The sequence below is a fragment of the Acomys minous genome (genome assembly GCF_964271855.1).
Source record: "Acomys minous genome assembly, chromosome: 2".
Lineage (NCBI taxonomy): Eukaryota > Metazoa > Chordata > Mammalia > Rodentia > Muridae > Acomys > Acomys minous.
Window position 1 is genome coordinate 7,559,261 of NC_140484.1, and position 14,467 is coordinate 7,573,727.

At 49.5% G+C, this 14,467-nt stretch overlaps 1 protein-coding gene across 2 annotated transcripts; it reads left to right on the forward strand.

Moving 5' to 3' along the window:
- Nucleotides 1-7,823: 7,823 nt before the first annotated feature.
- Nucleotides 7,824-14,153, forward strand: LOC311581916 (uncharacterized protein). 2 transcript variants are annotated; one of them, XM_084754459.1, is made up of 3 exons: nucleotides 7,824-7,907; nucleotides 8,513-9,464; nucleotides 13,327-14,153. In XM_084754459.1, the coding sequence occupies exons 2-3, from the start codon at nucleotides 8,573-8,575 to the stop codon at nucleotides 13,695-13,697; spliced, it is 1,263 nt and encodes a 420-aa protein (XP_084610585.1). In that variant the 5' UTR covers nucleotides 7,824-7,907; nucleotides 8,513-8,572; the 3' UTR covers nucleotides 13,698-14,153. The 2 variants fall into 2 exon arrangements, with proteins under 2 accessions (XP_084610585.1, XP_084610584.1); XM_084754458.1 differs by lacking the exon at nucleotides 7,824-7,907 and having other exon boundaries at nucleotides 7,932-9,464.
- Nucleotides 14,154-14,467: the final 314 nt, after the last annotated feature.

Genomic DNA, 14,467 nt, shown 5'->3' on the forward strand with positions numbered 1-14,467 from the left:
CCACATGGTGGCTCACAACCATCCACAATGAGATCTGGTGCCCTCTTCTGGCATGCAGTACGTGCAGGCATAATACTGTATACATAATAAATAAATAAATATTAAAAAAAATACTGTTAAGCAATAATGGTATGCAACATGAATGCAAACATGAATGATTTTTCTTTTAATGCTAAAAAAAGGAAACCATACAAGGGCTACAAAGAACATCATTCCATTCAACACAGAGTAAGATGGCTGTAGGGTCTTTGATGCAAAAAGTTTAACACATGAACCTTCATAGCACTTCAGTCATAGTAGCTGAAAAGTAGGGGTACAGGAAGTTTATATAGCAGGTGCTCCCAGAAAGCAGAGTAATGGGTGGGGGAGAATGAGGCAGAGAAGACGAAAAAAGCCTCTAACTGCTAGTCCAACAAAGGAGGTCCTTCTGGGACAGTGTATCTTAGAACTGTCTTATCAAAGCACAGGGCAACTTGGAAATTGCCTTCAGAAGCATGACTTTCCCCTGGTGTGTAATTTCAGCTGGGTGTCCCCTCCCTCAGCCTCGGAGAAAGAGAATAGCAGAGAATTGAGTTGTATTGGCATAGTACTTGAGGATGAAGTCTACCAAAATGCAAGGAGCTTTCTGCAGCCTACTGTGATAAGGGCTTGTTTTTGTGTAGAATTGAGGCGGTTTTATTTTGTTTTGTTTTACATATGTAACCAAGCTAGCCTGGAACTTGCTGTGTAGCCCAGGTGGCCTGAAACTCTTGATCCTTCTGCCTCTAGGGCACTGAGGTCTAGGGCACTGCCTCTAGGGCATGTGCACTACCATGGTATCTCTTTAATCTCCTATTATTTTTGAATGTTTACACACCTTTGTCTTGTCTCCTTCCCTGGATTTCACCCTCTATCCAGACAGACTGTTGGTCAACCTAGATTGTATCATATAAATTCGTGAAATTAAGTTAATAGCTTGCACATTTGTCAGTAGTGTTTCTCTTTAACCATAAAACGTAAAAATCTTTGCAAGAAAGACACTTTGTTTTTTTTCTTTGTTTGTTTGTTGTTGTTGGTTTGTTTTTTGTTTTTGTTTTGTTTTTTGAGACAGGGTTTCTCTGTGTAGCCTTGGCTGTTCTGCATTCCCTTTGTCCACCACTCTCTGCTAACACTTTGAAATTTTATACCCAGCTGACCTGGCCCTTTTCTCACTCAAAATATTGCATGTGCCTTCAGCTCTGATTTGGTGTCTGGTTTTAGGTGAAGTGCTTCAGCAAGGCCTTTGATATGTTTGGATTAATCACTAATGACTGAGAAATTGTTTGGAGACTGCACCTTGAAGAAATGTTGTCTCTTTAGAGAATCTGCACTTGGTGCTATGTGAGAGCTTACAGCTGCATAGACCTTGGTCCTAAGATACTTCTGGCAAACTGGAGTTCTTACTTTTGATTATGGCTAGCCATGGTCAAAAGGGACTGAGATTTGTGTGGGTTGTCTGTGGGCAACAAGGGCAAGATAACTTTGGTAGTTGGAACCCTTCCCAACCTCAATTAACCTTGTATAATGTTTGAATAAAATAACTGGAGTAGGGGCTGGAGAGATGGCTCAGTGGTTAAGAGCATTGCCTGCTCTTCCAAAGGTCCTGAGTTCAATTCCCAGCAACTACATGGTGGCTCATTACCATCTGTAATGTGATATGGCGCCCTCTTCTGGCTTGCAGGAGTACATGCAAGCAGAGCACTGTATACATAATAATAAATAAATTAATTTAAAAAAATAACTGGAGTGAGCTAGCTAGGTGTCAGTCTTTTACAAAAAAAAAAAAAAAAAGCTGAACACCCCATACCTTTAGGAAATGAAGGCTTAGCATCTTGGTAAACTTCTCTCTTTAATGAGGCACCTGCAATTGACATCATTCAATAGCAACTAGAGAGGCAGCATTATCCTTGGACCAGCTGTTGAGATGAACATTGTCTGTAGAGACACCATAGGCTAAAGAACTGTAAGTTATAAAGTAAAATCTCTACTGTCTTCAGATCATGCCTGAGGTCACAGTTATCACTGAGATCACTTGATTGATTGATTGATTGATTGATTAGTTTTTTGAAACAAGGTTTCTCTGTGTAGCCTTGGCTGTCCTGAACTCACTTTGTAGACCAGGCTGTCCTGCAACTCACAGCGATCCACCTGCCTCTGCCTCCCTGAGTGCTGGGTTTACAGGTGTACACCACAGCACCCAACTGGGATCACTTTATTAAGGGGGAAAAGGATAGTCATTGGGAATCCTGGTCATGTTATATTATCTGAGATGGTTTTTCAGTCACCATAATGGCTTCCCTGAGAGGAAAGTAATGATTCTGGTGTCTGGACAGGAAGCCTGTGTCTTGCTGCCCATTCTTGGTCTTAAGTAACTAATACATTGCCATCCTATACAAGGAGACAGCCAAGGCAGTGTCCACTGTATGACTAGATTACCAGGACAGTGTCACTGTGGTGGTTAAATTGTCAATGAGTGGTTGTGTACATCCACATTGAGTGTGTGGAAAGACACTCAATGAATGTAGGTGACACCTTCTGATAGAGGCCCAGTTAAAATGGCAAGGAAGCAGGAACACCTTGCTTTTTGCTAACTTTGCGTCCCTATCAGTGGTGAGTTCACCTCTCCTGCTGCTGCCACCACTGCAGCTGCTGCCACGGAGGAGGAGGAGGAAGAGGAAGAGAAGGATGAGGAAGAGGAGGAAGAGGAAGAGGAGACTTCCCTGGTATTAGAACCAGTGTTTTTGGGCTTACATAACTGCAACCAGTAACTCTCCAGGAATCTGCAAGGCCTTTGGCACCAGGTTGGGATTGCTGAGACACCCAGCCTCGCAGGCTGAGCAACCACCAGCTTCTCAGCCTCTCTAGTGTGGGACAGCTATTGTTGGACTGCTCTGTCTGTGTAAGCCAATCTGAAGTCCTCTCTCATTGTGGATTCACTCGGTATGTCCTGTCCTGATCCTTCACAGGACCCTGACTAGTCACAGCCACCGCACACAACTAGGCCACCAAAACAACGCCTTCACCAAGGGCTGGGTGGGGGGCCCTGCGTAGTTTCTGAATGCCATTGCCATAGTAGTGCTGGTGAAGACCTGAAGATTAGGATTTTGAACAGTAATCCTCCTCAACTGAGAAAGGACAGAGACAGGAGAACACTAATGAGGGCCAATGCTCTCTGAGTAATACCAGTTCTCCTGGTTGCTGCCTCAGTGTCTTGTTAGTGCCCGGCTGCTGCTCTGAGGAGGTGCAGGGTGGAGTCTCTGATGCTGGATGCGGATGCCCTTCCAGTTCGCTTCATCTCTTGGGTCACCAGAGCTGACGGCTCAGGCAACTGATCAGGATGGAAAGAAGGAAGGGGAAAGGGAGCCCAGGGTCTCTTCTCCAGGGACTGGCTGGACTGCGGCCAAGGAGAAGAACTTAAACTGACCACAATTTTCCTATAACTGAAGCAGCTTCTGGCTAGAAACTGCACGGGGGTCATAAAAGGAGGCTCTTAGTTGTGTAGATAGGCCTCTTTGCAGAGCTCTCCAGTAACCTAATGCAAACTTAGACCTGCTATTCCTAGTAGGCTGATGGTAAAGCCCTGAGTCTGCTAACTTGTTTGTGAATCTACAGGGAAATAAGAAATAAGAGAGAGATAGAAAATAAACCACTCACACACACACATACATTCAAGAGAAAAGGTGGATGAAGTTAGGCATCTTAACTCCAACTGAAATTAAGCCTCCCAATTTTAACACCATTTATTGTTGGTCACCGTACTTTTACTTCTGTGAAAAGGGAATTGCCTCATAGTCGAAAAAGGGCAAATAATCACAAAAACAGATGAATTCTAAAATACAACAGGTTATATGTTTTAAAGCTAAATATTTCTTATCTATGTATGCATTACATAAGTTCATAGTGAGTTCAGAGTGACAAAAGTGGACAAGGCCTAAAAGTACAAGAATATACAACTTATCAACTGGGACTGCCCTAACTATACATTATCCAGCAACTCGTAGTCCATAATGAGTTCAGGACAACAGTTTTATCTGTCTTTCATTCTAAGAAACAGAGTAAATTTAAAAGGACAACATATGATGCCAGAAAGTGAGACGGTGTAAGGAATTACAACAGAACAGTTTTTATACTTAGACACTAAGGCTCGTGCTCAGTTTAGACATCTCTAGGTAGCCCCATTCTATCTTGGGTTCATGGGAAATTTAAACCAACTTGCCTATCTTTATGGTGAACAGCAGGGTTCCTGGTGCCATCTGGAGTGGAAGCTTATCTGAAGCCACAAATCTGCTTCAAGGCTATCCATAGTGAGGTATCTGGAGGCCTCACTTACAGCCATAAACTCTCTAAATTGTTTTAGAAGATCTAAAACAATTTAACTTTTTAAACTATTTTAATCAAATCAAGAATTCCATAATCAGGGATTAATTCGTCTGAACAACAAACAGTACAGCCTCAACAAGCTCCTGTAGGAAGTTCGCGCAATCAGAGCTGGTCAATGCCCAGAAAGTGACAGTTCACACCAATGCCAGATAATTTTTCTTTTTGGTTTTTTGAGACCAGGTTTCTCTGTGTAACTTTGGCAGTTCTGGACTCGCTTTGTAGACCGAGCTGGCCTTAGACTCACAGTGATCCACCTGCCTCTGCCTCCCTGGGTGCTGGCATTAAAGGCATGCGCCACCATGCCCAGCTCTAATGCCAGATTTTAGAGAGATGCAGCAGAATTGACAGGGTAGTCAGAGGTTGGAAGCAATTCTGGGGTGCATCACGGTACAGACCTTGCAAAATACCAATCACCTCCTAGAAAGCCCACTTGCCTAATGACTCCTTAACAGCATGGCTCTTGACAGTTTCTGTTCTACTGCTGTGAGGAGACACCATGACCATGGGCAACACTTATGAAAGAAAGCATTTAAGGGCCAGGAGTGGTGGCACACACCTTTAATCCCAGGCAGAGGCAGGCAGATCACTGTGAGTTCTAGGCTAGCCTGTTCTACAAAGCCAGTCCAGGACAGCCAAGGGTACACAGAGAAACCCTGTCTTGAAAAAACAAAAACAAAACAAAACAAAACAAAAAAATAGATCTAAAAGTTGATAGACGGGGCCGGAGAGAATGCTTAGCCGTTAAGAATACTTGTTCTTGTAAAGGATGTGAGTTTGATTCCCAGCACCCACATGAAGGCTTACAACTATCTGCAACTCCAGTTCCAGGGGATCTCAATCCTCCTCCTGGACTCTGCAGACACTTCACAGACATGGCGCATAAGCACACATGCAGCCAAAACCCCCATACACACAAAATAAAAATGAACAAATCTTTTTTTCAAAAAACATCTATTTCTTGTGTGTGAACTTGTGTATGCATGTCCACATGCCACAGTCCACATGTGGAGATCACAAGACAACTTTATGGAATTGGTTTTCTCCTTTGGGGTGTCCCAGAGGTTGGACTCGGGTCACCGGTTTTGAACAGCAAGCACCACACACACACCTGTCTTGCTGTCTCACCAGCTGTCTTAGGGTCTCTATTGCTGTGAAAAGACAGCATGACCAAGGCAACTCTTATAAAAGAAAGCATTTACTTAGAGGCTTGCTTACTGTTTCAGAGTCCATTATCATCACGGCAGGGAGCATAGTGGCACACAGGCCAACATAGTACGGGATAAGTAGTTGAGAGTTCTACCTCCTGACCTGCAAGAAGCAAGGGTGTAGGGGAGTGAAGGGCGTGGCTAGGCCTAAGCCCACCCCTAGTGATGCACTTCCTCCAACAAGGCCACACCTTTGAATCCTTCTAATCCTTTCAAACAATTACACTTTTTGGTAACTAAGCATTCAAATATATGATCTAATGGGGACCATTCTTATTCAACCTACCACACCAGCCCTCTGCTAAACTCTTTTTCCTCTCTTCTCCTCTGCTTTTTTCAGACAAGGCCTGTAGGGGACGGGCTATATGGCCAATGTTCTTCCATCTTGTCAGAGCCTAGATTCCTATTTCTCCAGCAATCTGCCATTTACCAGACACCAGCTGACCCTGTCGTGGTCCGGCAGTTAGACTAAAGATAAGATTTAGACGGAGCCACCATGTTGTAGTTTAACAGTTAGATTAGCTAAAGATAGCAAAAATATTTGGTGTGGCAGAAGGTTGTGACCTGCTTGGAATTCCTCGAGTCTTGAGATAGCCTACAGCTGGGTTGCCATAGCAATATGCTTCCCTGCCCTCTGCCTTATAAAAACACTGTGAAATTTCTCAATAAACGGGGTTTGATCAGAATGCAGACTTGCCCCCTTCTTCGTGTCTTGTGTTCTGTCCCCATACAGGAAAAATTTCCTCCTGGGCGTTAGTCAAACCCTGGCAGGCTGGGACAAAGGCTGGTCTTTCTGTCTTACAACTCAATATGTGAACTAGGCTCACAGAGATCCTCCTGCCTCTGCCTCCTAAGTGCTGGGATTACAGGCCTGCACCCTATGACTGGTTTTCCACTAAACTTTTTTTTTTTTTAATGTGTCTGTGTGGTTTGCTTACATGTGTGTCTATGTCTCACTTACATGTCTGGTACCTACTGAGGCCAGAGGAGAGTTGGGTCCCCTGGAGCTGGAGTTACAGAAGGTTGTGAGTTGTTGAGAGAATATCTTGTGTCTATACAGAAATTTTGCCTGTCAGTAATAAATCTGATGGCCTATAGCTGAGGCAGGAAATAGGAAGTGGGACATCTGGCTGACAGAAAGGATTCTGAGATAGAGCCAGGCAAGGGAAGATTCAGCTGGCAAGATATAAGGAGGCCGACGCATGGCACCTGAGCACAGGTAACCAGCCCCGTGGCAGAAGGTAGATTAGTATAATAGGTTGTTTTAAGTTATGAGCTAGTCAGAAAAGAGCCTAGATATTTGTAAATGATTCTCCTGAGTCTCATCATCATTATTCCAGGAGCTTAAGGATGGGAGGAAAAACTATCCACAACAGTGAGCCACCATGTGGGTGCTAAGAGCTGAACCTGGGCCCTCTACAAGGACAAATGCTCTTAACCACTGAGCCAACTCTCCAGCCCTCTGATATCTAAACTTGGTTGGTTTCTTGGTTTGGGGGTTTTTGTTACTGTTTTGTTTTTCAAGACAGAGTTTCTCTGTATAACCTCGGCTGTGCTTGAACTCACTCTGTAGACCAGGCTGGCCTCTAACTCACAGAGATCTGCCTGCCTCTGCCTCCCTGAGTGCACCCAGCTTCCACTAAACTCTTATCCAAACAAAACCTGTAAGACCCCCTCCCCTGTGCACCCGACATAGCAAGCATAGCAGCAGTAACGCTATCTTGCAAGGCAAGACTAGAATAATAGGTTCCCGGGATAAGATAAGGCCTGGGGCTCAGAGAAAAAAAGATAAAAGCGTGCTTGTCCTTGTCAAACAAGATATTTATGGTCGGCCATCTGGCCCAGGGAGTGGGCAAACTCCCCTGTTCCCATCCGATGGCCGGGCCATAACCTCGCTCCATGTCAAACAAGATATTTATGGATGGCCACCTGGCCCAGAGAACGGATAAACTCCCCTGTTCCCAGAGCCCACCTAATGACCGGACTATAACCTCGCCTCATTTAAATTTACCAATCAGAGCCCTGTAACTATGCTTTTTGCTTCTGTAACCGAGCTTCCCGCCAAACTCCCTATAAAGGACCCCCTAAAAACTCGCTGGGCGCGCCAGCCTCTCCGGAGACTGAAACGCCTGGGTACCCGTCCCTTTAATAATAAAGCCTCTTGCTTGTTGCAGCCGAAGCCTTGGTCTCGTTGGTTCTTGGTGGGGGTCTCCGCGTTAAGACCGCCGTGTCGGGGGTCTTACATTTGGAGGTTCCACCGAGATCGAGACCCCCGCCTGGGGACCATCGACCCAAATTCGGGAGGTAAGCCTTTGTCTTTGTGCCGGCCGGCTTTGTCGTTGTCTTGTTGTCATTTGATCTTTGTTAATCGTTACGTGTCTCGGTGTTTGCGCAGACTCTCTGAATCTGGCAAGGGCGGGAGGAGCTGACGGGCTTGAACTCCCCCCTTGCGGCCCTGGGAGACGTCCCGGTGGAATTCTGTAGGGACTCTCCGTCCCACCAGAACCCTGTCTCCTCCAGGGTTATTTGGGGCTCCGGCCCATCTGAGAGGCTATTCGCCTCATCTGGAAGGCGGGGGGTACGGATCCCCTGCGGCGCCCGAGCCGCCGCCTGCAACCGCCGTTTTATTTTCGCTTTGGCACAAGCGTCCCGCGCAGGCTGTGTCTGGTCTTCTGTGTCTAGTGTTTCTCTGTTGTGTTTCGTTCTATATTTTTGGTACCATGGGTCAGACTCTTGTCACCCCGCTAACCCTTACTTTGCAGCATTTCAAAGAGGTCCGTGCCATTGCGCACAATCTGTCAGTAGAAGTCCGCAAGGGCAGATGGGAAACTCTTTGTTCCGCTGAATGGCTTACGCTTTATACCGGGTGGCCACAAGATGGCACTTTTAACCTTTCTCTCATCCTACAGATCAAGTCCAAAATTATAGACCCTGGACCACACGGTCATCCGGACCAGGTCCCCTACATAATGACTTGGGAATCTCTCGTTCGTGACCCCCCTCCATGGGTCAGACCTTTCCTCATTCAGCCCCCTCCTATCCCCACCTCTCTTATCACGCCCGCCTTAGAACAACCGCCGGCTCCCACTTCGGAGGCTCTAGTGGGTTCCGCCGGGACCGGTCCCCACCCCGCAACGCCCCTGCCGGCGCCTTCTGCTCTGGCGGGTTCCGCCGGGACCGGGCTCCACCCCGCAACGCCTCTGCCTGTGGCTTCTGCTCTGGCGGGTTCCGCCGGGACCGGGCTCTACCCCGCCATTGTCCGCCCCGCCCCTAAGGTCTTGCCACCGGATGAGGGGCCCCTCCTGGATCTCCTGACTGAAGAACCACCCCCCTACCGGGCCCTAGGGGTTCCAGGCCCAGCCTCACCGGCCGGACCTCCGACTCCCTCGGCTCCTCCCCCGCCGGGGACACCTGAGGATATCACGCCCCGCCCTAAAGATATTGCTCCCGCCGCAGCACCCGAGGCCTCACCAATGGCCGGCCGACTCCGTAGCCGGCGCGAAGTTCCACCCCAGACCTCTCGGGCCTTCCCCCTTCAGGCTGGCACGGGTGGCCAGATGCAATATTGGCCGTTTTCCGCCTCAGATCTTTATAATTGGAAAAATAATAACCCCCCTTTTTCTAAGGACCCCTCCCGGCTAACCTCCCTTATTGAGTCCATTCTAGTTACCCATCAACCCACTTGGGATGATTGTCAACAGCTTCTACAGACGCTCCTCACCTCTGAGGAAAAGCAGCGCGTCCTTCTGGAGGCACGCAAGAGCGTCCCAGGAGCTAATGGGCGGCCTACCCAGCTGCCAAATGAGATCGCCAGTGCCTTCCCCTTGGAACGACCCGACTGGGACTTCAATACTGAGGAAGGTAGGGCCCACTTACGTCTTTATCGTCAGCTGCTTATCGCGGGTCTCCAAAAAGCCGCCAGGCGGCCCACCAATTTGGCCCAGGTTAAGATGGTTACTCAAAAAGCAGATGAGACGCCGTCAGCTTTCCTTGAGCGTCTAAAAGAGGCTTATAGGGTCTATACTCCATATGATCCGGAGGACCCCCTCCTGGCCACCACCCTGGCCATGGCTTTTGTCTGGCAGTCGGCCCCAGATATCAGACGCAAATTAGAGAGATTGGAAGAACTCAAAGAGAGTACAGTTCAGGATCTTTTGAAGGAGGCAGAGAAAGTTTATAATAAGAGAGAGACGCCGGAAGAGAGAGAAGAAAGACTTAGAAAAGAGTCCGAAGAAAGAGAAGAAAGATTGAGAAAGGAAGCGGAAGAAAGGGAAAATGCTAGAGATAAGAAGAGACATAGGGAGATGAGTAGACTGTTGGCCACCGTAGTTTCAGGGCGCCAGGATAGTCAGGGCCAGGGAGAACGGAGAAAAACCCCTGTGGATAAGGACCAATGTGCCTATTGTAAGGAGAGAGGTCACTGGGTACGGGACTGTCCCAGGCGTCCCAAAGGGCCCCGTAGAACCCCCCCCCCTCCGCGGCTCTCCTCAACCTGGAAGACTGAAGAAGTCAGGGTCAGGAGCCTCCCCCTGAACCCCGGCTAACTCTAAATGTGGGGGGGCAACCCGTCACCTTCTTGGTGGATACGGGAGCTCAGCACTCCGTCCTCACCACCGCACCGGGGCCCCTGACAACAAAGACTGCCTGGGTGCAAGGAGCGACTGGCGGGAAGCCTTACCGCTGGACCACCGAGAGAAAAGTACATCTTGCCACCGGTAAGGTCTCACATTCCTTTCTTCACGTCCCGGACTGCCCATATCCCCTCCTGGGAAGAGACTTATTAACCAAACTCAAGGCCCAAATTCACTTCGAAGAAGGGCACACTCGTGTGACAGGACCACAAGGGCGGCCTATTCAGACTTTGGTATTAAATTTAGAGGATGAATACAGATTGTATGAGACTGACCCCCCTGGGAGCGATACCCCTAGCCCAGACTGGCAAGCCCTGTATCCATCATCATGGGCCGAAACTGGGGGAATGGGCCTAGCTCACCAACAGCCCCCCATATTAGTACACCTTAAGGCTTCTGCCACCCCAGTCTCTATCCGGCAGTACCCTATGTCACAGGAAGCCTACCTGGGAATACGGCCTCATATTCGGAGACTCCTGGACCAAGGCATACTGACTCCTTGTCAGTCTCCTTGGAATACCCCCTTGCTTCCTGTTAAAAAGCCCGGAACGGGAGATTATCGGCCGGTCCAAGACTTAAGAGAAGTCAACAAACGGGTTGAGGACATACATCCTACTGTCCCCAACCCTTACAACCTATTGACGGGGCTATCCCCAGACCATGTCTGGTACACTGTGCTGGACTTAAAGGATGCTTTCTTCTGCCTAAGACTGCATCCCTCCAGCCAGCCTCTCTTTGCATTTGAATGGAAGGACCCCGACTTGGGGATTTCGGGGCAACTAACATGGACACGGCTGCCCCAGGGATTTAAAAATAGTCCCACCCTGTTCGATGAGGCCTTACACCGTGATTTGGCCGACTTCAGGGTACGATACCCAGACCTCATATTGCTCCAATATGTGGACGATCTCCTCCTGGCAGCCCCCTCTAAGGAGAGCTGCCAACGGGGAACCCACGCCCTCCTACAAGTCCTAGGACGGCTGGGGTATCGAGCCTCTTTCAAGAAGGCACAAATTTGCCAGACTGAAGTAACCTACCTAGGTTACTCCATCAAGGATGGACAGAGGTGGCTCACTCCGGCTAGAAAACAAACTGTCCTCCAAATCCCGCCACCGCGGTCCCCCCGTCAGCTCAGAGAATTTTTAGGAACAGCGGGCTTTTGCCGCCTCTGGATCCCTGGGTTCGCGGAACTGGCAGCTCCCCTGTACCCCCTTACCAAGCCAGGAACGACGTTTACCTGGGGGCCCACCCATCAACAGGCCTTCGAGGCTATTAAGACTGCCTTAATCTCAGCCCCCGCTCTGGGGCTGCCCGATTTAACCAAGCCCTTTGAGCTGTTCATTGACGAGAAACAAGGCTACGCCAAGGGAATTCTAATCCAGAGACTGGGACCCTGGAAAAGGCCTATAGCCTACCTCTCTAAGAAACTGGACTCCGTGGCAGCAGGCTGGCCCCCTTGCCTACGGATGGTTGCTACAGCCGCCTTACTTCTTAAAGACTCTAATAAACTCACCATGGGACAGCCAATTACTATCTTAGCACCCCACGCCATGGAATCTCTGGTCCGGCAGCCCCCAGACAGATGGCTCTCCAACGCCCGGGTTACCCATTACCAGGCCATGCTTTTAGACTCGGACAGAGTCACCTTTGGGCCAACAACCAATCTCAACCCTGCCATGCTGCTCCCTCTCCCAGACGGGCCCGAGGATCATGACTGTCAACAAGTCCTGGCGGAAACCCACGGAACCCGCCCTGACCTCACTGACCAGCCCCTCCCTCACCCAGACTTCGTTTGGTATACGGATGGGAGCAGCTTCCTGGATAACGGGACACGACGGGCCGGAGCAGCTATCACCACCACCGACCAGGTAATATGGGCCAGCCCTCTGCCCCCAGGGACCTCCGCCCAGCGTGCTGAACTGATCGCCCTGACCAAGGCCCTGGAACTGGCAAAAGGAAAAAGGCTAACAGTCTATACAGACAGCCGGTATGCCTTCGCCACGGCCCACGTACATGGAGAAATTTATCGGCGCCGAGGACTCCTCACCTCAGAAGGTAAAGAAATTAAAAATAAGACTGAAATCCTGGCCCTCCTGAAGGCCCTCTTTTTACCCCAGCAGCTCAGCATCATCCATTGCCCGGGCCACCAGAAAGGGGACTCCCCTGAGGCTCGAGGTAATCGGCTGGCTGACGAGACAGCCCGCCAAGCCGCTACAAGACCCCTCGACACTCTCGAGGCGCTCTCCTTACAAGGGGACACCGGAGCGCCAGGACAGCAGGATCGGAATTGGAAATTCACCGACGACGACATACAAAGACTTCACAAGATGGGTGCTCTTCCTGAAGGCCCTAACCATTGGCGATACCAGGACAAGGTAGTCGTCCCCTCAAAAGAAACTATTTGATTGACTACTTCCACAAGCTCACTCATTTAAGCGCCCAGAAAATGAAGACCCTCCTTGAAAAAGAAGAAACGGACTTTTACCTATTGGGAAAAAAGGAGGCCCTCCAGAGAGCCATTGACAATTGCCGGCCCTGCACGCTGGTCAATACCAACAAGTCCTTAAATTTGTCAGGAACTAGGGTCCGAGGGCACCGGCCAGGGACCCATTGGGAAATTGACTTCACGGAAATCAAACCAGGTATATACGGATACCGGTACCTGCTGGTCTTCGTAGATACTTTTTCAGGATGGACTGAAGCCTTCCCCACCAAACATGAGACGGCCAAGGTGGTTTCCAAGAAGCTTTTAGATGATATTTTCCCTCGCTACGGGATGCCACAGGTAATTGGGTCCGACAACGGACCAGCCTTCGTCTCCCAGGTAAGCCAGCAGGTGGCCAAACTATTGGGGATTAATTGGAAATTACATTGTTCATATAGACCCCAGAGTTCAGGACAGGTAGAGCGCATGAATAGATCTATTAAGGAGACTTTGACTAAATTAACGCTTGCAGCTGGCACTAAGGACTGGGTGGCCCTGCTACCCCTGGCCCTATACAGGGTTAGGAACACCCCTGGCCCACATGGGCTTACTCCCTTTGAGATTGTCTATGGTTCACATGTTCCTATTGTTCACTTCCTTGACCCAGATATCGGCTCCTTCGCCACCAGGCCTTCCCTCCAGGCACACCTAAGAGCCCTCCAAGAGGTGCAAAATGAGGTATGGAAGCCCCTAGCCCGTGCTTATAAAGACCAGCTTGACAAGCCCCTGGCCCCTCACCCATTCCAGGTCGGAGACTACGTCTGGGTCCGACGCCACCGGACCAAGAACCTTGAACCCCGCTGGAAAGGACCTTACGCTGTTCTCCTGACTACCCCGACGGCTCTCAAGGTAGACGGAATTGCCACCTGGATCCACGCAGCCCACGTCAAGGCAGCCAGGGAGACGGACCCAGACAAGACAACATGGAAGGCTCATCGTACCGACAATCCCCTAAAGATAAGACTTTTCCGAACCTGATTCGCCCCATGACCCTTACTTTTCTCCTACTATCCCTCCCCTGGACCCCGTCTGCCAGCCCTCACATTCCAGTACAACAAACCTGGGAGGTAACCAATGAAGAAGGAGACACCATCTGGTCAATCACCGCACTACATCCTCCATGGACTTGGTGGCCAGACCTGACGCCAGACCTCTGTAAGTTGGCAGCTGGGTCGCTCACCTGGGACCTTCCCGACCACACCGACCTCTCTAAACCCCCAGCCGAGAAGCAGTGTCGCCCAAATGGGATAGGAAGCACTCTCGGGTGCTCCGGACAGTTCTACCGGGCTAATCTTCGGTCCGCTGAGTTCTATGTTTGCCCAGGACAAGGCCAATCTCGGCAGCTCAGGCGCCAATGTGGGGGGGCCCCTGATTTCTTTTGTGCCGCATGGGGCTGTGAAACTACGGGCGAGGCTTCCTGGAACCCCTCTTCCAGTTGGGACCTGATCACGGTAAAGAGAAACAGTAGCTATGACAGGGTCAGGAGAAGGAGAAAGAAATGGGGATAAATACCTCCAGACTAAATGCGCCCCCTTCAATAGCCCAGAGGGGCCCTGCAAGAGAAAGTACTGCAACCCCATAGTCATCAAGTTTACAGAAAAAGGAAAGCAGGATCGCCGATGGCTTAAGGGGAACACTTGGGGGTTGCGATTATATAAACCAAACAAAGACCATGGGCTAATTTTCAAGGTCAAGTTAACCCTGACTACTGCTCCCACCATGGCAATAGGCCCTAACCCTGTCCTGGC